Genomic DNA, 26950 nt, shown 5'->3' with positions numbered 1-26950 from the left:
AGCTGACCTCATTTCCCCTCCCACTCTTACCCAACCACCCCACCCATTCTTACTTGTTAGCAATTAGAGGAATAATCATGCCCTATGCTCTGGATGAACAATTATTAAATGTTCAGAGGACACTGTGACCAGCAGAAACTATAAAACTGAAGCTGAAGTTGCTGGGGTTAGGGTTTATGGATCTGTGTGTCCTCTTAAGATACAAGTATCGGCTTTTGAATTCCCCTTCTTTGGTTACTCTCTGGAGGTTGAAGTTGGATGCAAGACTCTTGAAGATATGTTTCAGGTTCTTATACAATGATTAATCACTTGATTTTACCACCAAAGAGAGTCAGCTAAAGTATAAACTAATTTAATTCCTCAGAGAGAATTATCAGTGGCTTAAAAAACCTATCCCTTGTTATAATAATGGGGTTCTCTGTGGTACTTTTTATCCTTTTCTAAAAATCTCTGACATCAATGAACTAAATGCCATAAATTATAGTAGTTGGAAATGAGTATTTTATTTGAAAATCAAACTATAACTAAAAAAATGAAATATCACTTAATATATCTCTTGGGTAATTATGACAATAAATTTATTAAACATAATCAAACGCTTATTAAAATCTCTCTTAGGAAAATTATTTTCTTTGGTATTATACTGGGCAAATTAAAAAAAATTTTTACTGTCCCAGACAGATATACATAGATACCTTATGACTTATAGATATCTTAGGATGTCCATCTTAGGACAACTTGTCTTTTCATGGCTTCCAACAATATAAAATGTTCTATAGTATGTGTTTTTAGATGGAGAAAAGAATTTATGTATATCACATCATTATGCCATATACCTTAAACTTATACAGTGCTGTATGTCAATTATATCTCAGTAAAACTGGAAGAAAAAAAGATCTTAGATCTTAAAAGACATTTTTCTATCTATTAAAAAAGTTAATTTGAGGAGCTTCAATTCTCTTATGGTAGCAAAGACTCTGGCATTAGAGACAGAACTCATAATTCAGTAAATTCTGATAATTAAAAAGTTGCAGCTGAAAAATTTGAACATTATTATAAATATTTCTACAAGTTCTCTATGACTGGATTTCTAGGCACAGGCTATGATTACCCTTAATTTTCAGTTTTGAGAGCACTCTTACAACGCTGTCAGTATAAATGCAAGGGAACAGGAAGGCAATCTTTCTTTAACGCACACTTCTTAACTATTGTTAGCAACCATCTGTTTCCTCAATAAGAAGCTCTACTACTAGTAAAAGAAATATTGGCATCTAAATTACTTTTACTAAGGAACAAACCTGTGACTCACTATAATATTATATACAGTGAAAATACAGCTGCTGTATATCATCAAAGGGTGTGAAGATGGTCCAGGGTCATGCCAAACACATACAAAGGAAAGTAACAAATTATTCCCTGTAATTTTGTTTGATAGCCACACAAAAACCTCACCATCATATTTAGAGATTCAAGAAAAAAAGACATTTTCCTTTTCTCAGATTACAGAGTTACTACTAGCTCTACCAAACATTAATGAACCTAAATAAATCTTCATGTTAAAACTCAAATTCTGTCTGGCCCCAGAAAACTCTGGTGGGATTGGTGAGGCAAAAACAGTCGTGCTTTGCTCTAATGTGCATCAGTAAGAAAGGCTGCAGTTGTCTAACTCACCTCTCCACAGTCACTTCTGATTGGTGTGAGGTAACCACATGGGGGCTGGCTGCTGGTTCTCCTTGTCCTGGAGAGTTTGTCATATTTGGAAGTGCAGATACCGCTGGACATGGCAAAGAAGATGGAACAAAGGGTTACTACTACTCTACTATCAAACCCAAACCCCAGGAGCCAGAATGCCTGGATTTATGTCCTGGCTCTGCTGGTTACCAGCTGTGTGACCCTGGGCAAGCCACAAACGCTCCGGGCCTCAGTTTCCTCATGGATAGTAATAGTACCTAACTCATAGGCTACTGTGAGAATTAAATGTATCAACACACGCAAAGTACTTAGAACACTGCCCAGCACATTGTAAGGGTGGAAATCAGTGCTGTGATTATTTCTGCTTGCACCAAATTGACTTTGGACAAAAAAGTATGTAATACTGAAACCAAAGCAATTGATGAAGATAACAGTAAGTTGATTTGGTCAGGCCGGTGCTGAACAAATTATTACTGAAGGATTTGGAGCAAATCACCATGAAATACTCTCAGTGATGAAAAATATTTTGGAAAATTCAGTTTTAGTCCCACTTAAGAATGGTAGGGATTTCATGCATGGAAGGCCAGTGAATTGTACCTAACTGTGCTACCTAGTCATTCAATATTCCCCACTGGAGTCTAGCGTGAGCAAACAATATTGATGACTGACTTTAAAATCTGGGCCAGGTTTACGTAAAATCTTAAGAAGAAGAGACTAATAACTTAAAAGCTGCCAACATTTGCAAAGCTGGTAATAGGAATCTTCTGAGAAGACTTCTGATAGGTCTGCAAACTCACCTGCCTGCCCAGCCTAGAATTCTCTTTGGAGCACTGGTGATACCATTCAGTCCTCAACCAAATGTGGGACCAGGAGAAGAGGAACATATGTTAGATAATCCTCAGGCCTCGTTTTAGCACTATTAACTCAAACCAAATTTATTATGAGAGTTGATAAACACAGGTGTGATGACTGACAAGTTGCACCTTCCTTCTGGCCATTGTTCATTCTCGAATTGAGGTACAAAGAATAATCAAAAGAATTGATAGGGGAAGAGCAGGAAGAAGACACATGGAAAAACAAAAAAACCAACAAGGAGCCCGGCCATGTACAAACTACAGCATCGGCTCCTCAAATAATCCTGGGTTGGTGTAATTTACATTCTAAAATGCTCATTCTGATGACTTACTGGGTGCCATGCCTGCTTTAAGCCTGAATGTATCACAACATTCTTGGAGGCAACCTGTTAAAAATGCAGTGGGGTTAATATGCAACCATTAGGCTATTCTCCAAACAAAGATAATTAGGGCATCTTTAAAAGAGAATGAAAAGCCCCACACTGAAGGGATTATGATGTAGAGGAACTCAGATAGCCTCTACTGAAGTAAAACCAAATCCCCAAATACCAGTATTTTACATTTGAAAACCCCAGAACAGAGAATGTTCTTGCACATAATCATCTCATTTGATCTTTACTCCAGTCTACAATAAACAGTAAAAGAAACTGAGGTATCTCTGGTCCTTTCTTTTCATATTGATACTGCAGATGAGGAAAGAGGAAGACTGAATAATGAATTATCGACCAACCACCTGTATGTGCAATCATGAAGACCACGTGGAATCACGGAAGGAGCCAAATTACAAGCTGGTGACTTGGACTCCAGCTGTGCGAGCTGGGCCTGTCACTCAATCTGAGTTCTCCTCGGGGGTAGGGACCTCGGCTGACCTGCTCACACTGAATCCTAGCACCTACAAAAGGGCCTGGCACACAAAAGTTTTCTGAAAATGCCTGCTTACTCCAAGATAAGGCATCTCCTATCTCACAGGCCTGCAATGGAAATTAAACAAGAAAATGTATGCAGATGTATCTGACACAAAGAAGGCATTTAATAAATATTAGTTGAGTGTGAGTACTAAAATACTAAGATAAATTTTACTTTTATATACACCAAATTTGGTTTAAAATCACCAAGAAATTAATCATCTTTGTCCAAAGCCTATGGCATATGAACAACTTTCTAATGAAATTTCAACAAATTTCAAATTTTAACTCTATTCTGAAGTCAGAACTAAAAGAAATAACATTTAAATCCTTTTCTGAGAAATGCCGTAAGTACAAGTTGTCAAATGTTTACATTTAATGTCCTTAATAGCAAATATAAACACAGATTCCTTTAGCAGATAGTAAATGACAAATGAAATTTAATTTTATAAACTCAAAGAAAATTCTTCTAATCGTGTGTGTATATACACATATACGTGTGTATACATATCTATAGAGGCATACATACACATAGATATATAGAGAGACATATATATGATATAAAATGACTTAAGATATTAAATACTCCATTAGAGAATAAACAAATGTGAAAAAAATCTGCTAGAAATGCTAGAGATTTTTAGATAAAGGGGATTATTTGTGGACTAGATGAGAAACACCTAAGCTTCTGTGAGTCAATGAGTATTTTTATTTTAAATCAATGTTTATCTTGACCTCCACAGAATAAATTAAAAAATTTTATATTTGTATTGATTTGAGTTCACTGAAATAAGTACCTGTTTCTCTAATGAGCGCTCCCTTGGTTATATCTCCATTTCTCTGATCAACGGTTTTCTAACAAAGAAAAAAAAAAAGACTTTTTAATGTTAAACTTACAAATGAAAGTAAAAAAAAAAGCCATTAAGAATAGTTAAAAAAAAGGCCATCTCAATACCTTATCTGAAGCTTCTGTTCTTCTGGTTCTTTTCATTATCTCCTCAAGCCGCTACAAAAAAGGCAGAATTGAGCAAACACATCAGATATGGAAAGAAAGCTAGCCTGGCGCATTTCACTGACTAAGCAAATAGCAGGGTATTGAAACATGTCCATTATTTTGGGAAAATATAATTGTCTTTGTCTTAACTGGAGTTACTCAAAGAAGTTGAAATTGGCTTAAGCCGCATGAATTGCAAGCAACTGTTTTTGGTGAAGCCTGAAACACCAAGAGCTATTTCTTTGGAGGAGAACATTAATACTGAGAGCTACTTTGGTTAACCTGGAATGGGCAGGACACTTTTGTTTTCTGATGGCAGTGAGCTAGTCTCTTGGTCTGGAGCCGGCTTCAGTCTAGGCAGAATCAAGAGCAGCAAGGGCGCCAGGCTGCGGGGGCAGAGACACAACTACCTTCTTCCTCTCCAGGCGCTCCTGCTCTTCTCTCTGGAAATGCTTCTCCCGTTCCTGCCGGACCCTCTCTGCTTCTTCCCGAACACGAGCTTCTTCTTCTTTCTGAAAACGGGAAGTCGGTATCTGCTTCTTACACACAGGCCGTCTTTGCCCGCTGCCCCCAAGGTCCCGGGGCGCCCGAGGACGGAGAACGCGAGGACCACGAGCGCACACGGGGGAGACACAAGCACTCCTAACCACACGCTCAACAGCTTCCTCTTCCCATCTGGGCTGCCCCTTGCCCCATCTTGAGCCAGGGCTGCGCCGACCTGCTTCCCGGGCGGGAGCCGGCCCCCAGCTACCTGTTTCTGGATGCGCTCCATCTCCTCCCGCTCGCGCCGGGCCCGCTCCTCCTCCTGCCGCCGCAGCTGCTCTTCCCTCTCCCTGGCTTGCCGAGCTTCCAGCTGGCGGGCTTCCTCCTCTCGGCGGGTTCTCTCTTCAGCCACCCTTTGGGCCAATTCTTCTCGCTTTTGTCTGGAAAAAGACAAAACAAGACGAAGATACGTGAGGGGACTTCCTTGGCAAGGCGCGATCGAGTTTGTGGTTACCGCGAGAACAGTTTGTTGGGAGGTCTGGCCAACAGCATCCCCTGATACACGTGAGGCCACCCTCTCTCCTTCCTCCTCCCCTTCCAGCCTCCCGTTGCCTCGTGGGAAACACACGCAGAATGTATCCACTCATATTCTGAGGAGAGCTTGTTTTCTTTCTTTTTTTTTTTTTTTGCGGTACGTGGGCCTCTCACTGTTGTGGCCTCTCCCGCTGCAGAGCACAGGCTCTGGACGCGCAGGCTCAGTGGCCATGGCTCACGGGCTCAGCCGCTCCGTGACATGTGGGATCTTCCCGGACCGGGGCACGAACCCATGTCCCCTGCATCGGCAGGCGGACTCTCAACCACTGCGCCACCAGGGAAGACCCTGTTTTCTTTTTTTAAAGGATCTGCAATATAACTATCTTTAAAGGCTGAGATCTGTTTAATCCAATAATGTGACTTTTTAGTAACGAATTTAACGCTCCCCTCCAAATCTCTGTAAGTAAATAAAGGTTATAATGTTCTGTTTCAGTACAGGGACAAGATGGACCATGTAAGCTCCCTGTTGGGACCAAGGGTAGGGCATGTCCAAGATGGCGGCCCAGCACTGGGGCTGCCGTCCTTTCTGCAGAGGCAGTTCTGCTTATTTGAAGAACAATTATATTGACATTAGCCTTATTAGCTCCAGAAGGAGGGCAACTAAGCAAACTGCCCCTGGCATACTGTCTGGCAGGCAGTCATGGGGCACTTAACTATCTCACGCAGCTACCCTCTGAGAGGAATACTATCTGGAAGAAAACATGAGCTGTTAATATGCAGCTTTAAGATAATGAGAAAGATAATGAGGAAACATGGAGATGAGAGATACGTTAAATAAAAAATTAAGACTGCACAACTGTACCTCTACTGTGGTTACAATTATGCAAATCTATGTGTGTATGTATATATTTATGCATGTATATACACCCACACACTGTTCAGAGACTGGAAAGGGTGACCCAAAATGTACACAATTATTGAAATCTGGTAAGAATATGGATGATTTTTTTTTCTTTAAACCTTTCTCCCTAGTCCTTCGAAAACAAAACAAAAAACCCCTTCTCCATCAATTTTGTTGCACTGTCATTATAATAAGAAAATGTGGCTTACAAAAGTCGCTTAGTGCTCAGGGGAACACCAGGGGAGACTAATTCTGAAACAACTAAATAGATTCACCTTCAACACTACTATTACCTCTTCTCCCTGACTGAAGACTTAATCCAAGGTGTCACTAGGGTGTCACTGAGCAGTGTCACTCCTTTACCTTTCGAGCTCTTTCGTCTCCCTCTTCTCCCTTTCCTCCTTCTCTCTCTGCTCTCGGGCCAGCCGCCTCTTCTCAGCTAGCAGCCTCGTGGCCTCTTCCGGGTCAGTGGTGCCCGCAGAGGTCTTCAGAGAAGTGATGGCAGTCACAGTGGATGAAGGGGCCGGAGTGGAGGCTGGAGCGGAGGCCGGTGCTGAGGCTGCCTCCGGAGCAGCTGTACAAACAAGTACAAGGAGAAAACCAGTTGGAAACAAAAGCCAAAGAACAACACAAAAACTAGCATCCCCCGCACCCCAGGCCTCGAATTCATCGCTATAAAAGAAAAGGGAATGTTTATTACTGCGCGTTCTCACGGTTTCACTGTATTCTATCTGTAACCGGGCAACAGATAACAAAAAGCCGCGTGTGTAAGTGAGACATCCGAAGCTGACACTCTGTCACCAAGCCTTATTTTTATACAAGTTAAATCAGTTAACAACATATATCGAATGTGTACTAAATATAGAGCCTCATGTTAGGTTCTGTGGGAAGTTATACCCCAGGAAAAAGGAAGATGAGATCTTCCATTTGCCTTTCATTACGTTAAAAAAAAATTCCTTCTCTTTAGTGACTATTCATCACTAGAGGACTCAAGCCTTTCTGTGACCATGCCCAGTGTCCATACCACTGAGCCCGGACTCAGGCGGGAAGAGACCAAGGAAGAGGCCTCTTCTGTCTACCCAGAGCTGCCTCCAGGTCTGAGGAGGGAGGAACCAAGAGCCTCTTCGGGAGATGGCACCTGTGCTCCTTAGACATTGCAGGTCTCCACTGCCAGTTCTGATGCCAACGTGCAAGATGAGAGTAGTTCTCTGACCTTATTTGGATTCAGGAAAAGGACCTAGGGAGCTGGGGCACCCCTGCCATAGGCACCATGGTGAGGTGTGATCCCTGACCACTCCAGACCCTCCTTTCAAGATCTGCATTTCTCCTGCTGCTCCCACAGATTTTTCTTTGCCCTCAGGACACTTTTTGGCCTTTCTCTTCTCCCTCTTTCCATGCAAACAGGTATTAGACTCATCCATTCCCTTACTATACTATCATTTGTCTTGAGTCACTATTCTTTCTTTGCCCCCCACCCTGTATCTTCAAATTAAGTCTTAAAGAGAAAACTCTTGAATGAAGACAATTTTCAACAAGATACATTGAATTTCTAGTTCCAGGTGATTTTAAACTTCTAAACAGCATCTGGTTAACTTGGTAGAGATGAGATCCACTGTGTCTTTTGGAAAAAATTCTGACCTCTGTCAATCACATACGCTAAGCCAGTGGTCCCCAAACTCCAGTACACACAGGATAACTGCCACTCTATTTTATCTGGCAATCCTGCACAAGAGTCAACAGATGAGCTTAGTATCCTTCAGAGTCCTTGGACCCACCACGTATTCTGATTCAATAGGTCTGAGGTAGGGGCAGGGTTCTACAGTTTGAAACATTATAGATGTGGTTTAAAAATATTTCCCTAAATTCTTCGAAAATCCTCCCTTTAAAAGATGAAGGCTAATCCCCCCAACTTGAGTGTGAGCTGAAGCCAGTGACTTGCTTCTAACGAATAGTATGACAGAAATTGTGATTTCTGTGACTTCCCTGGTGGCACAGCGGTTGGGAATCTGCCTGCCAATGCAGGGGACATGGGTTTAGTCCCTGGTCCGGGAGGATCCCACATGCCGCGGAGCATCTAAGCCCCTGTGCCACAACTACTGAGTCTGAGCTCTAGAGCCCGCGAGCCACAACTACTGAGCCCGTGCACCATAGCTACTGAAGCCCGCATGCCTAGAGCCCGAGCTCCGCAACAAGAGAAGCCACTGCAATGAGAAGTCCGTGCGCTGCAATGAAGAGTAGCCCCCGCTCACCGCAACTAGAGGAAGCCCGTGGGCAGCAACGAAGACCCAAAGCAGCCAAAAATAAATGAATAAATAAAAAGAGAAAAGAAATCGTGATTTCTGTGTGTGTGACTTCTGAGACTGGGCATAAAAGATACTGTGGGCTCCTCGTGATTCTCTCCCCCAGCTCACTCATTCTGCAGGAAGCCAGCAGAGTGGACAGACTGTGAGGACATCCAACAGCCCTATGGAGAGGTTCATGTGTCATGAAACGAAGGTCACCTGCCGACAGCCCTGTGCATGAGCCATCCTCTAACAACCCAGCTGAGCTGCTCCCAAATTCCTGACCCAAGACTCTGCGTGATATAATAACTGTTTGTTGTTGTTATTAAGCTGCAAAGTTTTGGAATAATTTGTTACACAGCAATAGGATAAATGATAAAATGATTCTGATGCAGGTGCTCTGAATACCACATTTTGTCAAATTATTGGACTCGGCCAATGAAAGGACTCATAAACCACACCTGAATTAATATGCTGTGGCTCTGACCATAGGCTGTAGGATGGATGATTCTTTCTTTGTATGTAGGAAAATTATATTCAAGAAAAGTTCCCCAGATTAGCCTTAGAGTAAAATTTTCAAGTGCCCAACAAGGGAAAAAAAGAAAGAAAGAAAAAGCTAAGTCAAAGCAGTGCAGGAGGAAAAGGAAGAGTGAATAAAGAGAGCAAGCAACCCACACTCCACCACGAGTCAGTGGATTCCTACCAGGAGCAACCTCTGGTTCGACAGGTGTCCCCTCTTCAACTGTGGCTTCTTCTACCTTCACCAAAAGTGCCCTGCCCTTTAGTGAGGGCTCATTGGCAACTTTCTGAGGTTCCTTCTCAGGGTCTTTTCTCTCAGGTTCCACTCTGACTTCTCTCTTGATGGGGCGGATGTTGCCGGGTGAGGGGGGCCGGACCTGAGCAGGGGCAGGTTTGACTGGTCCAGGAGGCATGGAGGATGCTGGTCTGGGGGTGCCAGGCAAGTGGGGAAAGGACTTGGATGGGAGCCTGGGCAACAAACAAAGTAAAGAGAAAGGGGCACATGAGAACAGGCTTGCCAGAACCTTCCTTTCCCCATACCTCCACCATGTAATAGTCTTGGAACACCAATACGGAAGAGAAATGAAGATATTTAGCTGTGTGAATGTGTCTTTTATGCGGCAAATGCAGAAGTACTCACTTTAGAGGCTCATTCCAGGTTTCTTTTTTCTTTCCTTTGAGGAAAAATATTACTCTCCAAGTGAAGGCCAAACAGTGTGGAGAGAACAGTTTCTTTTCAGAGGACAGAGGCTCTTAATTCTCCAACATGGAACAACCCTGCCAGCCTCTTACATTTCACTTACCAAAGTCGGGAGGAAGCTGGTGATCTGGCTTTGGGATGAGATGGAGATAGAGCCCTTCGGATGCTGGGTGTGAGGTGGAAGGGTAAGTTTTCTCTCTCCCTTTCTCTTTTATAGCCCTAAGTTCAGAGGAACACAATAATTAGATTTTTCCATGAGCGGGACAATCACATTCACAGTATTCAACAGTGGAGCTGCAATCCATTGAATGGCTTTTGGGAAAATTTCCAACCTTTGCCATGTATATCCATTCCACCCCAACAAAAGGCCTTTATTAGGTTAAAACTGAACATTATAATTGAATTAACACAATCTGACACAAATAAGAAGGTTCTGGATGTGTGATCTGGACTTACATTGTAAAAAAACAAAACAAAAACACACTTTTAGAAAGCACCTATACTTTGTATCTAAAACTACCCGGAGCAAAATTTCTCAGAGTCTGGTTTAGCCCACACAAATGTCAAAATAAAGGTCACTTTCAGCTTATTCCCCCTACCTTTATCTCTTTTAATTCTTAAGCAGTTTTTTTTTTTTTTTTAACCCTGGAACACACTATAGCTCAGTTAATATATTTTTTTAATTTACATGTCTGCTATGTCAGACATTAATTCATTTTTTTCTTTATATGGGTGTTATACAAACAAGTCTTTCCTCACTTAGTGTCCTCTTGCCCTTGAAGGAAAAGTCAGGTTCAAGGTGAGGAATTTCAGCTATTTTTAGGCTTCCTCATTAGGGATGAAATGGAAATCTCTGAGGTTGGGCCAAAACATCAGCCCTCCTATGACTGCATACTAGGAATTCAGCCAGAGAGGTGACACCTTTCCTAGGTAGAAATGGGCAAAAGGAAACCCAGAAGTGTTCTGATAGTCTCAAGTCAACGAAGACAAAAATAAACAAACAAACAAACAAACAAACAATAAAACCCCCCAAACCAAAACACAAACAGAAACAAACAAAAAGACAAGGCACAGGGCAAGGGAGAAAGTACTCATTCCAAGTATCTGAAACACGGCCAACAGTGTTCTGGGATGGGAACAGATGCTGGCTGGAGGGACCTGTGTGCATGCCTGTCAGTCCTTCACTCTGTGGGATCCTTGCAGGAAAGCAGACTGAGGGTGCTAGGGAAGGGGCAGAACAACACCTAGCCTCAGGGCCAATAAGCTGGCGTGTACCTTCTTTTCTTTCCTTTTCTGCCTGGCTCAAACATCACGCCCCTTCTTTCTTCCCTCCCCTTTTGTTCCCTTCAGCGTCTCTTCTAATTGCTTCTATTTTTCTTAGTAGCATCCTAGTTGATGGACTGGGCTATAGGTGGGGGAAAAACATCTCAGTGTCAAATAATACTCAATGTCTCCCCAGAATTTCTAAATAAAATAAATGCAGGATGAGGCAGGAAAGAGCTTCACAGGGTGTGTGCCACCTCTATATCACTTGCAGCTGCATGACCACCCTTTGTTCCCGTCTCCGGTAGTAGAAGGCAGGAGGCAGGTTATTGGAGAACAGCTGCAGTGCTTGGGTAGCAGAAGCAGCAGCCACCATATGGAACCCTCTTGACAGGTGTACAGGATGGCAATTATGCCTCTGGCAGATCAAGTCCCCAGAGTGGAAGGTACAGGCCTCTTCCCGAGGGAGGGTGGGGTTAAGCCCTTGAGTTGCTTTTCTTTCTTTTTCTCAAAACATTTTAATTTGGCTAAAGTCAGATCAAGGAGAGACCTGAATGGGAAAATAAGTCAGGAAAGGTAATTTGTTGTGTGGAGGATTTGGGGACTAATGTCATCATCTATGTCTTGATAAGACAGGCATCTGGGAATAAATCTACATTAAAGTGTATAATCCTCAGAGTCTTCTTTTTGTTAAAGTGCCACTGAACCAATTCTTTCTTTCTTAAAACTGACCTCCCTTTAATCACCTTTAGGGAGTAGGGGGAACAGGGAGAAGCAGTTTGGAAAAATGCTCAGTATTTGACATAACACCCTCCCAGGCAGGTAGATAGATGCTTTTACCCTCTTAGTTCTTTTAAATATCTTTCCACTGGTCTTGGACCCAATCACCTATTTGAGTTCCACACATGTAAAGATGCTCCTGATTCTCATCCTGATCTGAGTTAACAGCCAGTGGTCTGTACAATAATCTTTCCTGTTAACACGTTCCACAAGGCTAAGGTGGAACACACACAGCAAGTCCATGTCAGTGGTCTAGGCAACTTACCAGCAGGACAAAGACTTTAGTTTTACAACTAAAGTTAGGTTTAGAATACAAATAACCCACAAGAGAGGCAATATAAACAGATATTCAAAGGCAGCACTGTACAAGAGAACAGTGATGATAGAAATGTTCTGCACCTACACTGTCCAAAATGGTAGCCACTAGCCACATTTGGCTATTTGAATTTAGACCTAAATTAATTAAAATTAAATGTTAAGTTTAGTCTCACAAAACATATTTCAAGTACTCAATAGCAGGCAGTTGAATTAATTAATTAATAGCAGGCAGTTGAATTAATTAATAAATTAATCAATTTAGATTAATTAATTAATCTAAATTAATTAAAATTTAATAAAATTGAAAAGGAAATTAAGAAAACAATCCCATTTACAACAGCATCAAAAAAAGAATAAAATACTTAGGAATAAACTTAACCAAGGAGGTGGGAGACTTCTACAGAGAAAACTAGAAGGCATTGCCGAAAGAGATTAAAGAAGACACAAATAAATGGGAAGACATCTAAAGTTCACAGAATGGAAGACTTGTTATTACTAAGATGTCAATACTATCCCAAACAATCTACAGAATCAATGCAATCCCTATCAAAAGCCAACATCATTTTTTGCAGAAATAGAAAACTCCATCCTAAACTCATATGGAACCTCAAGGGACCCTGAATAAACAATCTTGAAAAAGAAGAACAAAGTTGGAGGTCTCACAATCCCTGATTTCAGAACATATTACAAATCTATGGTAATCAAAACAGTATGGTACTGGCATAAAGACAGACATATAGACCAATGAAACAGAGTACAGCATCCAGAAATAAACCCTTGTGTATATGGTCAAAGGATCCTTGACAAGAGTGCCAACACCATTCAATGAGGAAAAGATAGTCTTTTCAACAAATGGTGCTGGGAAACTGGATATCCACATGCAAAAGAATGTAGTTGGACCCTTACCTTACACCATATACAAAAATGAACTCAAAATGATTGAAGACCTAAATGTAAGACTTCAAATTATAAAATTCCCAGAAGAAAATGGGAAGCATCATGATACTGGATTTGGTAATAATTTCTTGGATATGACACCAAAAGCACATGCAATGAAAGCAAAAATAAACAAATGGGACTTCAAACTTAAAAACTCCTATGCATCAAAGGATATAATCAACAGAGTAAGAAGGCAACCTACAAAATGAGAGAAACTATCTGCAAATCATATATCTGATAAGGGATTAATATCCATAATGTATAAATAACTCCAACAACAAAAATTAAAAATAAGATTAAAAAACGGGCAAAGGACTTGGTTAGATATTTCTCCAAAGATGATATACAAATGGCCAACAAACTTATAAGATGCTCAACATCATTGATGATTAGAGAAATGCAAATCAAAACCATAATGAGGTATTATCTCACACCTATCAGGCTACTATTTAAAAAACAAACAAAAAAAACAAAAGGAAAAAACAAGTATTGTTGAGGATGTGAAAACACTGGAAGACCTTGTACCCTGTTGGTTGGAATGTAAGTAAAATGGTATTGTCACTTTGGAAAACAGTATAACAGTTATTCAAAAAATTAAAAATAAAATTACCATAAGATCCAACAATTGGGTATATATCCAAAAGAACTGAAGGCAGCATCTTGAAGAGATATCTGCACACCCATGTTTGTAGCAGTGCTATTCACAATAGCCAAAAGGAAGAAGCAACTCAAATGTCCATCAACAGATGAACAGATTAACAAAATGTGGTGCATCTATACATGTACACATGTGTGTGTATATATACACATACAGAAATATATATGTATAGACACACACACACAACGGAGTGTTACTAGCCTTAAAAAGAACAGAAATCCTGTCACATGCTACAACGTGGAAGGACAGACCTTAAGGACATTATGCTAAGTGAAATAAGCCAGTCACAAAAAGACAAATACTGGGCTTCTCTGGTGGCACAGTGGTTGAGAGTCCGCCTGCCGATGCAGGGGACATGGGTTCGTGCCCTGGTCCGGGAAGATCCCACATGCCGCGGAGCGGCTGGGCCCGTGAGCCATGGCCTCTGAGCCTGCGCATCCAGAGCCTGTGCTCCGCAACGGGAGAGGCCACAACAGTGAGAGGCCTGCGTACTGCAAAAAAAAAAAAAAAAAAAAGACAAATACTGTATGATTTCATTTGTATGAGGTATCTAGTGTAGTCAAATACATAGGAACAGAAAGTAAAATGGTGGTTGCCAGGAGCTGGGGGAGGAGGATGGAAGGTTGTTGTTTAGTGGGTATAGTTTCAGTTTTGCAAGATTTAAAAAGTTCTAGAGATTGGTTGCAAGACAATGTGAATACACTTAATACTACTGAACTGCACATTTAAAAACAGTTAAGATGGTATATTTTGTTGTATGTTTTTTGTCACAATTAAAAGTTGCTTAAAAGAAAATTAAATTTCAAATTTGATCCGTCAAGTCTCATTTGCCACATTTTCAAGTGCTCAGCTGAATTCCACAGTGCAGCTCTGGAGTATAAATGATTTGTGAGTCGTTTTCTGGCAGTAGGTATTTGCCTAAATATTTAATTGCAAAGAAGTGAAAAGGCAGCCAATAGATCAAATACAGAAAGAAGGCACTAAAAAGACAAAAACAAAACCGGTGAGAAAATATAGGTTTTGGATCGTATGATGACAAATCCCTCTCATTTAATCTGTTGGCCAAGGATCAGCTCTCACCCTTCCCTCCTGGAGTGTTCATTTTTGTTTTTATCCGTAACAAGGTATCTTTTTCTTTGGTACACGCTTTTCTCTACCCAATAAGTATCCAACATTTGGGGCCAAAACTGTTCTGCTTAACTACTGCTACTCGTCCACAGCTAGGATCTCTGAGGCACCAAAGTGCTAATGATGGAAGACTTCCCAGACATCAAAGGTAGTTTCACTTCTGGCTTGAAGGGCTGGAGGTCTGATTCAATCATGAATTAAACCTTGACTCCTGAAAGCCTGAAGCGCTTGAAAGAAAACTGCCTGTAGGCAAAGCCACCAAGCTCTCACAACCCTTGAATTATCCTCAAAGGTCTAAGCAAAATCCTTTCCGGTGTTCATCAGCTTTATAAATCGGAATTGCTCCGAGAAGCTAGGATTGAAAAAAATTGTTCCAGCCTCTCATGGGTCATGCTATTGCCATGAGAGAGGGGCAATGAGATCTTCTGGTGGACTGGGAAGTCCTTTAAGACTAAAGCACAACGTCCGAAGACCACAGAACAATGTCTATACATTTCAGCGGCTACCAAATAACACACAGTTTAAATAAAACAAAGAAGAAGAAAGATTCTTGGAGACATACAAGTGACCTCATTGCAGTTATAGCATCGTGAAAATTAATGTTAGTTCAGCCACCTTGTCAGAAACAACAGGTACAAATTATATTCTTCACTTGCAAAACGTGAGTCTGTAACACAGCCCAACAGCCTTTCAAGAATTACTTAGTGAATAACTAGTGTTTTCTATTCTTTGTCACTATATTTTAAGACCTGGGCCTTGACACGGATGAGCTAAACAGACAAAAATTCCTTATCTTGCTTTTTAGTGAACCACATTTAGAGTTCAGCCAGCTTCTGGACAGGGTTGGAATAAAATGCAAAGGCAGCAGTCCAGGCCCACTTCCCCTTCAAAGGTTTTCTTACTTTCAAAAATAAAGTATGTTGGCATTGCACTTATTCGTGTGGAGGCACCCATATGGCAGTTCAGCCACTCAGACATGCTTGAACAAAGAACAATTTTCATCTTCAAATTCAGATTTTCAGGGGGGAGCAGAATCGCCAAGTGGGGAGGAAGTGTGGGGACAGCACCGCTCAGCCAGCCAGATTCAAGACTGGTGGGACGGATGGGAGGACGGATGTCACCATCGCCTGGCTTACATCCTCACTGCACCTCGAGGCGGTGTCCACTACGCACAGAAACAGTGCAGACTCGCCAGGCTGCTCCCAACAGCTACTCACCGCTGCGCCGTGAACAGTCCTCCTTCGCGCGGAGCCCTCCGGTGGCGTTACAAAGAATTTTGGTCGCTCCATCGGATTTCTAGAGTGTGCGGCTTTGTAGGGCATGATGTTGATGGGGCTGCAAGATGCTGAACGAGGACACATGGGGGTAACTAGGGTGCAGGTGATTGTTTTACACGCAAGAGTGCCAGAGGAGCAGTTGAAGGAAAGCCAAAAGCAGGATCAGGAAAAGTAGCAAAGCGGAGATAGAGAGAAAAGTAGGGAGAAGATGTTATTACCTAAAGGTGTCCAGACCATCATACTCAACTCTCCTCAAGGTCCTATTAGTTTACAGTGTGTCCAAAAGGAGGGCATGTCCAAATGAAAAATCTGGAATATAGAAACTATTTGGCTATTTAAATACTTATTAAAGATATAGATGTAAGCCAATAATTACAGAGAGCAATGGTCTTATAGTCCCATAAACAGATGGTTCTGGTAAAATGCGACATTAGTGACAGATAATTTTAAGATAAGGATTGTTTATAATTAGATTTTTCCTAATAGCTTTAAGATGGAACAAACGGTGGAAAGACAGCAAGTGAGCAAGCAGGCAAGCAAGATATACTGCAACTATTTTGGGAGTAAAATTCAACAACCACTGGGGAAAAAAAGCAACTGAAATTTTAAGATGTTAAATGACCAAGTCTTATCATAGGTATTAAGACCTTTTACAAGAATAACTAATAATTTCCAGAAAAAAAAATTCTGTAAGTGTTTTATCTACTTAAAGGCAAATCAAATGCACGCTTCTGGGTTTTCCCCAAAAGCCAAGGCATTTGATGGTTCATAACAAGCAGCAGAACGTATGGGGAAATGGGATGTCATCATTTAAAACGGTGAAGGGAACATAAATATGTTAGAATTGCCAAAAATAAAGTTGAATCACGAACAGCTGTTGCAGTTTTACTCAAGATAGAAATATTTTTTTGAAAACCACGTAGCTTCTGACCATTCACCTTCAAAGGAACATTATCATTAATCAAGTGATTCTGAGTAACAGTGGGTTTAAAGAAATTCACAGAACACTGCGTAGGTATCAAACATGTGGGTACCAATGTTCCAAGGTTCATTTTCAGATCTCATCTGGAAATCTTGTTTTCCAGCAAAAAATAAGACAATTAAACATGACTACTGAGGGGAATGCTATGTATTCGGACCATGTTATAAAATGACTTTACCCGACCCTAGCCATTGTAGTAGCAACCCTTTAAAGAGACTGTTAGGTCAACTGAATATAACAGTATTAATAAATTAAAAACTCAAAAGTTAACAGGACAAATTCAAGGTAATCTCAATTTCAGAATTATAGTTAAAAATATTTAAGTGCTTTTTTGGTTTAGTCTACAGACAGAAAGTCCATCAGATTGCATCTGTATTCCTGTGTTCTCTTTCATTAAATGCCTTGCAGTATCTTCTGGTTATCACTGCATGGTCAAGGTGGTGAATCGACTGGAAACTGCACTCTCTTCTCCCATCATCTGAAAACAGAACCCTTATTTCTTGGATAAGCTGAAACACTTTGCATTCCCTCAGTTCTCCTTAAAAGGTATATGTCTTACTTCCAAACTGACATAAAGCTTTGCCTCAGACCTTAATCGTGAAGGAAGTTTCCTTTGTGTTGTGAAGAAGGAGACCCTCTCCTCATTTGGCTTATCGTGATCACAGGGAAAACTGTTGGAAAACAACCTTTTTTCAAGTGCCACAACAAAGCAGTTGCCCTTCCCAGACAAAGAAAGAGCTCACTAATGCAAACCTCTTCCAAGCCAATCAAATGCCTTTAAAGAAGAACATCCTGGCACAAGGAACTTCTGTGGGATTAATGACCAAGAGCGGCACACACAGCCCAGGGCACAGCCAGAGGCCATTAACTGCTCAAGGATCAAGAAACCCTAGATGACAGCCCTGCTCTGAGGCCATGGGTCTGACACTGAAAAAGGAATGAAGCACAGAAATATGATTTCTTTTCCCTCTAGTGGAAAGTAATAATTTCAGGGGTATCTGTGGAGCACTTCCTTGGAGCATTTCCTGAGACCACCGTGGATGTAACCAATCTCATCATGCCTCTGGTTCATTCTTTATTATAGTGCTGAGTCAATGTGAAGGAAAGGGAAAAAAATATCCTTAAACCTACCTAATGTAGTCCATACAAAAATCCTCAAATTTAATTCTTCAAGAAACATCGTCTGGCTAATTCTAAGGATACTACATTTCATGGAATTCATCGCTGTTCTTAACAGCAACTACTGAAAACCCTGAAACCTTTAAATCAATTATTCTAATAATCTTGCCCTTCTGAAGAAATAGGAAGAGCAATATATGATGGTTGTTTTCTTTTCCCTCCTAGAGTGCCCTCCATAACCCAAAGTAGTTTTATTAAACATTTCTTTTATGGAAATGTCTTTGAGAAATCCTTCCACAATATCTGTATTTCTTTCTACTATTGGTAGCAAGCGTGCATTAACTTAACGTATTCAGGATTTTCTATGTGAAATAATGGCTGCAGAGAAAAGATAATGCAGTTCAAGTGGTTGGAGTGCAGCAGAGAGAATAATTACATAGTAGAATAATAACAACATTTATTGAGTGCCTACTATGTGCAGGTACTATTCGAAACATTTTACATGTGTTAACTCATTTAATCCTGAGTTCTAATAATCACATGTATCATGAATGTATTTTTAAAAATGGGCAAGAAAAAAATCAACCCAAAGCAGTGGTCACAATGAAACATATGAGACTCTGATTTCCAATTTTCAACTGCTCTTATTACTTGTTCTGGGAATTTGCAATCACCAAACACCCTAGGAGTAAGGATGGCTGTTTTGATTTGCTACTGTAACCCTGGCTCTGGATGTAGGTCACCCTCTCGCCAATGGCAACTGGATATGAGGTGAACTCAAGGGACGACACTAAAATGGGAAGACAAGAAAAAATTATCAAGGAGACCAGATGGAAAAATAAAAGTGATGGGAAAAATGTTTTTGAGGAGATAAGTGTAAGAGACGTTTACATGAATAATTTCAAATGGAAATTTCTAAACACAACAGTTTTGGTTCATTAAATATAAGCTGTTATCAATGCAATAATAGGTAACAATGATCTAAGGAATGTATTAATAAAACAGGCAACTCAAATAAAGGCTATGTATGCATTGCTTCACACTAAAATACATTACAAAAATGTATCAATTTGTGAAGAGGAGAATGGAAAAGTTGCAAAGTAAAGAAGAGCCAGTTAGCAGATTAAAAAGCACCTTGGTTGAGCGCCAAGGAAGGTGGGAAGCTGGGCAAGTCGAATGGGTGGAAAATGAGGAAATGGTGTTGGAAGAGACTAGAGGAAGAGTGAAAGAATTGACAAAAGTTAGTGATGACAGAAATAGCAAAGAAAGACAATTTTTTAGCTGTGAGGCAGTCCTTTAGTATGAAACAACATACAATGTGGAGGTTCAGAAGCATGAGAACCATAAACTATTTAGATCCGATGAATTAGGATTGAAAAGCAGTTTTAAAGGTTTTTCAATTAACTGGACATAAAGAACAGCTTTCATGACTTATATGAAAGTATGACAAAATGGACATAAAAATAAAGTATCTTGAAATAAACTGTAGTTTTTTCCTTCAGAAAATTCTCAGATGCAATGTGACAGCTGACAGGAGAGTTACTTTATAGAAAACACAGATCACTGTGGTCCAGCTAGTTGAACGCACAATGGTACAGAGAGCATCACGAGGGTGCCGAGGATAGAAGCACGTTTAAGACCTAGTCCACCAATTTTCTAAGCGCCTCTGGTATAACTCACTTATTGTCAATCTCTTGTTTTCCACAGGCAGGTGGTGGGAATGCCTGCACTTGCTTTCTTGGCTGCCTCCCAGGGGTACTATGAGAATAAGGGTTGATACTAGCTCATTGGACACCACAGATGAAAGATATCATAAAACAACCAAGAATTATTATTTAAAAAGAGGGCTAGTGAACATGAAGTGGCTTGCAGAGGCAAAGCCTTTTTAAAGGGAGCTTTATGAAGAGGCTATGCAATTTCTCATGTGCCAAACATGAGGGCTGGTTACATAGATACACCAATTGTGCCCAAAGATATTTGGGAAAGTCAAAATCAACTCACCATGAGAGGGACACTGCCAAAAGCCTAACAGGTATCTTTCTCTCCAGCCAGATGCAGACTCTATACTAACTTCTCATTAAACTAATTGGCTCATTCAGGGGTGTTTTATATTTCAAAAAAGTAGAGGAGTTATAACTAATTATAATAACTAGTACTTGGCACATTTTACATATTTTCAAAGTATGTAACAAATAAGAACACTGTAATTAGCCTTCTCCACAACTCTTTATAGAGTTTTGAAAGGGTACTATTCCTCAATTACAGATAAAAGACTAGCCCAGGGAGGATAAGTGACTAGTCCACAGCTACATTATGAAACGCTACGCTTAAATTGGCTTGTGCTTTGAGTTTATCCCCAGGCCCACAAATTAGTATTAGATATTAAATTATTTCTACCTTTGATCATCTGCTCAGATGCAGGGGCAGAAAGAAAGGTGGGTAAGGGATAGGATTTTCTGGTAACACTATGAACAGACAGAGGCCTCTGAAGCCATCTGATCACAGGGAGGGGCATCCTTTACCTGCCCGGCATCTGGTGTCCAGATAAGATGCTAAGACGGATGCTCAGAGGAAACGATACCAGGGGCATGAAACCAACACCAACAGACACATTTCCAACGCCATTCCACCAGGAGGAGGAGAAGCACGCGATGGGAAAAATTGAGATGGGATTAGATGAAAATGGGTGGCTTAGAGACGCTTCTAAAGGAGGACTTTACCTCACGGAGAAAGTTGCACCTTGACAGTTTTACCTGTATCTCCAGACAAGGCAGCTGTGCTTTTACTTCTGGCCAGGAACGAATGTGTGGGCGTCAGCAATCTGTTAACCACGCTGCTCTCCCATGGGCTGAGCTGCAGGCGGCGAGCTAAACGTCACCACATAAGTGAGATGTTAGAAGCATTCTTTCCAGGGGCGAGGGGGTGCAAGGCATCACCCCTATCGCTCCCACACGCCGGGCCTTCGCGAGAGACCTCGACAGAGACCAGGCTGTCCGGGGAGGAAGCTGGTGGAGAGTCAGGGCAGGAGGGACTCTGCTCAAAGGAGCAGCTATTCCATAAGGTGCCTCTCTTCAAGAGGTTAAGTTTGTGGCAGGTTCTGTATTAGTTTTATGGACACAGATTTTGCTAACCACCCTCCTATGGATCCAACAGGTAACAAAACAGAAGAACCATTTCCAGCAGGTTTGGCATGTATCTCTGAGTCTGTTGAACCCATCTGCCTTGTCAGGATGGGCGGTGAGCAGACAGCACACACCTCAGCCAAAAGGCGTCCTAAGTACCCTGAATGTCAACTTCAACGAAGTCGAAGCTTCATGCAAGACTGGAAATATGTGGATAGAGAAAAGGTCTCCATTACATTTTGCTACATCTCCATGAATTGCTACTTGGGCAACTGGAGGAAATTAGATATAATAAAGTGAAAGAGGACTCATGCAACGTTCTATGTAAGTTTTTCTTTTGACTTTCCCATTTAGCAAGCAAGTTCTTTCAGGTCCCTGGTTTGGCAAAAACATAAAAATTCTGATGGAGGATAAGGGTAAAGCTGAAGATAAAATTACGATAGAAAAGCCAAAATTCAATATAATCATAATGTCAGAAATTACTAGTGGGTGTGTGAAAAGTCAAGAAAATAAATTTAAAATGATGCAATGAAGTGGAGTCCCAAATTGTACTGGGGCTTCGCAAGACCACCGTTAGGAAATGCATACTAATTATAAATTAATTACTTTGCTTATACTGTTAGCTTCCAGTGATGGTCCATGAAAATATAGAAGCTACTTTCCAAAGATATCAGGAAAGAAGCTTGCAAAATCCTACAAATATCACTAAAATAAAGTGATCATATACACTTGACCCTTGAACAATACAGGTTTGAACTGCGCATGTCCACTTATACGTGGATTTTTCCACATTTTATATTTCCCAGTAAATATACCGTTGGCCCTCGGTGACCATGGATGCAGAACTGGCAGATGCGGAGGGCTCACTATGGAACTTCAGCATGTGAGGACTTGGGTATCTGCGGCGGCTCCTGGAACCAACCCTCTGCAGATACTGAGGGAGGACTGTATCTCTATTTTAGAAAACACTTCCAAGTCGCTTATAAAAGTCTTTCAAACTGTCTAAACCTGACAAGGCCACTTCTGTTCTGCACCATAAACAGCAGGTGCAAGTCCTCTGGTCTCTGGAGCAACTGTCCTTATAATAAATTTTTATATATGTTATATTTTAAAGAAATGACTTCTGAATTCTAGGAAATTAGTTTTAGTTAATAGAAGCCATCCGATGTTAAAGGCTGTTGTAGAAAATATCCGCTCCTATTTGAAAGGAAGTACCAACCTCCAATAAGTACGTTAATTATCGGACTTTATTTCAAAAGAGTAGCTATTTTGATCAAGGGGCTGGTGAATTTAAGAACTAGTGAATTCTTTATTCGAATTTCTGTTTATTGGGAGAGTCTTCATGGTTAAAATCAATCTGCTGACAAATAAAAAGATCTGTTATAAAAACTATTGTAATAGTTACACAGTTAGTAGAATGCACAGTAGGATAAGTGCTATTATGAACTGTAGTATGGCAGTGTGTGTGTGTGTGTGTGTGTAACAACAGCAGAATATAGTCTAACCTAAAATTAGAATACATTCAGAGAATTAAATCAGTGGGAAAAGTGATTAGGATTAAATTAAAATCTTCACTAGAATTGTATTTTCAGTAGATGATGAAGGGAAGAAGAGGTGAATGTTTCCTTTTCTTAGATAAACTCTGTAGGATAACTGGCTTAGAACTGTAGAGATGGTTTATCAATGAAAAGCCGTGTCTTTTTTTCCCCTTGATTGAGAAGCTCAATTACTTTATTTCTGTTGGTCTTTAAGGCATCAACCAAAGAATCTGCCTCAAATGAAGATCATTAAACACTCTCTTTGACTGGTGTTTAAAGCAAATCCACAGAGATTTGTTTTATAGCTTCGAAACTGTGAATGAAAGATTTTGCGAGGAGAAACGTTTCCACATCTATCACATTCATAACTATGCTCTGAGCAAGAGAGAAACAGATCTCTTCCATAACTTTTTAGTAAAGGTTAGTACAGAAGAGTTACTTTATTGTCTTTTTTTTTAACCTAGAGAGGCCTAATCGTGAGATGATAAGCTCCCGAAGGAAAGGTATTAATTCTCATGAAACAACTATAGTATTGATCCTACTTAAGCACTTAAAATGAGATATTGACAATTCCCATAAAAGACCATCTGGTCCAAGGACACAATCAAACATTAGAGATATTTGTGCTGCCCTGTTCCTTCACAAGCAGGAAGTCACTGTTCAGTCCCAGATGACGGGTGCCATGCAGAAATCAGGCAAGTGTTGCCACATCCTGACCTAAATGTCATATGAAATCTTACATTTTTAAATATGATGGCAATTAATTAGATCTAAAACAGGAACAAAAAACCCCTGCTCCGGTCAAACAGAACACGCGGGCAGGAGTCAGCTTTAGGTCCTCCACCATGTCCTCTAATCCAGATTCTGGGGAAAAAAATGTATGAACTAATTTTCAGCAAAGAGTAGCCAATTTCCTTCTTACTTTTTTCAAACGCCCTATTCTTCTTCCTTGAGAAAAAAGCTGGTTAAGCAGGAAGCTTAAGATAATATGCAATACACATTTTTAATGCAAAAATTTCCAGGGGCAATATTCTCTCTGTTGCAGCGATTACAGAAAGCTTTGGTAATCAGGGGTTTCCTTTAACTCGGGCATTTTATCAGTTTATGTGACACTATATTCAGGTGTGATGATCAAAATATTTAAAAACTGGTGGGGCAAGGCACCAGTAGAGCTCTCCTAGTAGAGCTAGTAGATAACACTCTGTAGGGCCTGGGGAAGCACAGCTCGGGGAAGTGGATATTTACCAACTGGTATGGAAATATTCCAGCATTTTGAATAACCAGCAGAGCATTCCAGCTGAATGTCAACTTTAATAGTATCAGAGCTTCAGTTTAATATCAGCTTTAAGGCCTGTGCTGTAGGGCTGAGAAAGCTCAGACAATCTAGTAATGGTGTACACTATGATCAGACTGTAAAAGCCTCTAATAATTTGATAAGAATGCTCTCTACTTTGATAATAAAGCATAATCGAATTTAAAAAATAGCAGAAAAGAAATTATACTAACGAAATTACTTAAATCTCTAAATTAGAGAAGTTCAAATGCAGAAGATTTCTATTCTCATTAAAAGACAGAGCCCTCTCACTGTGCTAGGGTTCTGCCTAACTTAAAAAAAAAAAAAATCGCTTCCTGGACCACATGGGAGCCCCTGGATGAAGCGGATCTTTCTTCCAGGCTGACCTCGTCAGTAGACCAGAACTGGTTCACAGTTCTTTTGATAAGGGGGGAGGAGACATGGAACCCATAAATTTAGTGCTCTCCCCCTTATCCTTTTAGTCCAGCTTAGCCCTGGGTTTTATAGGCCTGCACCATAATTCAAGGGGCAATTTCCTGGTCCCAGCTATGAACCGCTTATTGAACTGCCCCTGGCCCTTAACCTCACCCAAAGGAAGAGTGCATGGAGTCAGGATTGATGTAAGGAAGGACATCCATGAAGGAGAGAACTACAAATGCAGCACAGCAGCAACACGGGTTGGGAGCTGGTGATCTCTGTTCTAGTCCCTCTTCTCCAGCGATTAACTTGTAGGATTTGAAGTCAGGCCCTTCACCTCTTAGGGACTCTATTATCCCAACTGAAGTAGATGAGCCAACCAACAAATTTTTCCCAGTTCTAAGATCCAATTACTTAAGGATATTCAATCAGATATTGTCATGCAGAGTCTACAAAACATCTTATTTCTAGTTGACACGGCACTGTCAATCCACAGAAGTGTGGACAGTACTCTGTTCGGTTTATTGCCCATCTGCCTACCCCCAACCTTGTCCCAGTTTCGGCTACGGGATTGTAGGAGGCAATAAGCCAAGGTTTAACTGAAAACTGCCGTGAGTCCCAGTTACAGTTTGTCTTAGACCCACGTTCACAAAAATATAAAATTCAAGTGCTAAGTGACCAATCCCAAAGAAAAGATGAATACACAACTGTTAGGAACAGCATGCTATATTTTACGTTATTTTAAGGGAATTGGTTTGAAAATAAAGGCTACTTATGAAAGGAACTTCAATTCATAATACTTTTCTCTAACATATAAAAGGCCATTAATTTGACTACATGTCTAATATCAATGATTTAGGCAAACTAGGTTAAAAAAAATGATTTAGGTTAAAAGGCAAGAATAGGCAGTTGATTCATTTACTGCTTTAAGAGATTAATTATAACATCAACGCATTATATTGTACATAACAATGACACCATAACTTTTATACAATACAAAATATACAAATACACATACACACATATAGAACATGCACACATTACATTCTTTTTAAAGACTATAAACACTTCAAAACCAATCAGTTTCTTAATAAAGGACTCAAAGTCACCACAGTTTGTTACTTTCAAAGAGTATGTGTTTTTATAATGCACAATAATTCTTTGGTTTTTTTAATTTAAAATCATTTCAGTTATGTAAAACAAGTAGCTTATCTTAAAAGCTCGATTTTTCATTCTATGATACGTAAATATGTAAAATAAAACTTTCATTTCATAAGTAACTCAACATTCATGTACTGTAAATCCATGGGATGAACAAAACTCAAAATTCAAATAAAATGTTAATTGGAGGACTATGAATATTGAAATTTTCAGGAGGCTTAAATAATGATGTTCTTGAAGTTAGGCCAAATCCCTTTAAATGAATGGACACCAGAAAACCAGTCACGCACATACAAGAAATGCAGTAAGAAAGGTTTGGTTAAAGGAGAAATAAATTAGCAAAATGAAATCTATCAACATGAATCATTTAAAAAGGTCTTTTAGAAAGTTAAAGCCTGGAATTCCCCAAGTACAGATGAAAAGTCAAAGACAATCTGATTGAAGTGAAATAAATGTTCATAACAAAGATTATTTGCATGTTGGTGGATAAGTGGGTGATTTCTGGAGCTGTAAACGCATGTACTAAAAACTTGAGAGAAGCACCGCTTTCATCACTGCTAAATGCAATCATTCAGCCAAGTTCTAAAATGAGAACCGTTCTTGTCGCAAGGAAAATGCTGCTCAGACGTTTATTGCTTTTTTACTCTGAAGTTTTTTTCTTCCTATTTAAGAAACGTAGGGAAAGCAACTTCAGATGCTTACTTTTATCTGTAAACATCCAGAAAAAAAAAAGCATTAAGGAAATAACAGAACACTTTTTTTGTTTTCCTTTTGACTGTACCTCTATCTGGAGAATTTAGTAAAGTTGCAGATGAAGAGGAGAGCCGCTTGCTAATGACGGGATCAACATGTTTCGAAAGATTCATGGTGGAAACTGACCTCCTGTCTGGATCTAAAACAAATGGAGATAATGCTAATTGACAGCCAGCATGCAGGATTGCAATTTCCTAGTTCACTGATGGAAGGAAAAACTAGGATTGGATGCTTTCAGCTCTATGACTAGATCTTTACTATAGCACAGTTTTCTAAGTGGACATTTTAAAGGTAACTTAAAGGCTAGAAATAATACTCATTTTTCTTATAGGAAAAT

The 26950-nt window shown here is 40.2% G+C and overlaps 1 protein-coding gene across 6 annotated transcripts in view; it reads right to left on the bottom strand.

Moving 5' to 3' along the window:
• MAP7 (microtubule associated protein 7) overlaps window positions 1-26950 on the bottom strand; it is a 165329-nt gene that overhangs the window by 7866 nt on the left and 130513 nt on the right. For 3 of the 6 annotated variants that reach the window (XM_060029915.1, XM_060029913.1, XM_060029912.1), the window contains 11 exons: window positions 26642-26752; window positions 21082-21195; window positions 16168-16319; window positions 9968-10083; window positions 9349-9632; window positions 6727-6937; window positions 5197-5368; window positions 4856-4957; window positions 4407-4457; window positions 4249-4306; window positions 1672-1774 (listed from right to left, as the gene is read on the bottom strand). In XM_060029915.1, coding sequence (XP_059885898.1) covers window positions 1672-1774; window positions 4249-4306; window positions 4407-4457; window positions 4856-4957; window positions 5197-5368; window positions 6727-6937; window positions 9349-9632; window positions 9968-10083; window positions 16168-16319; window positions 21082-21195; window positions 26642-26752 — 1474 coding nt within the window. The remainder of the gene's footprint in view (window positions 1-1671; window positions 1775-4248; window positions 4307-4406; window positions 4458-4855; window positions 4958-5196; window positions 5369-6726; window positions 6938-9348; window positions 9633-9967; window positions 10084-16167; window positions 16320-21081; window positions 21196-26641; window positions 26753-26950) is intronic. The other 3 variants (XM_060029914.1, XM_060029916.1, XM_060029918.1) reach the window with 3 other exon arrangements.

Source organism: Delphinus delphis, chromosome 14 (assembly GCF_949987515.2).
Source record: "Delphinus delphis chromosome 14, mDelDel1.2, whole genome shotgun sequence".
Lineage (NCBI taxonomy): Eukaryota > Metazoa > Chordata > Mammalia > Artiodactyla > Delphinidae > Delphinus > Delphinus delphis.
This window is presented reverse-complemented; position numbering and strand designations above follow the sequence as displayed.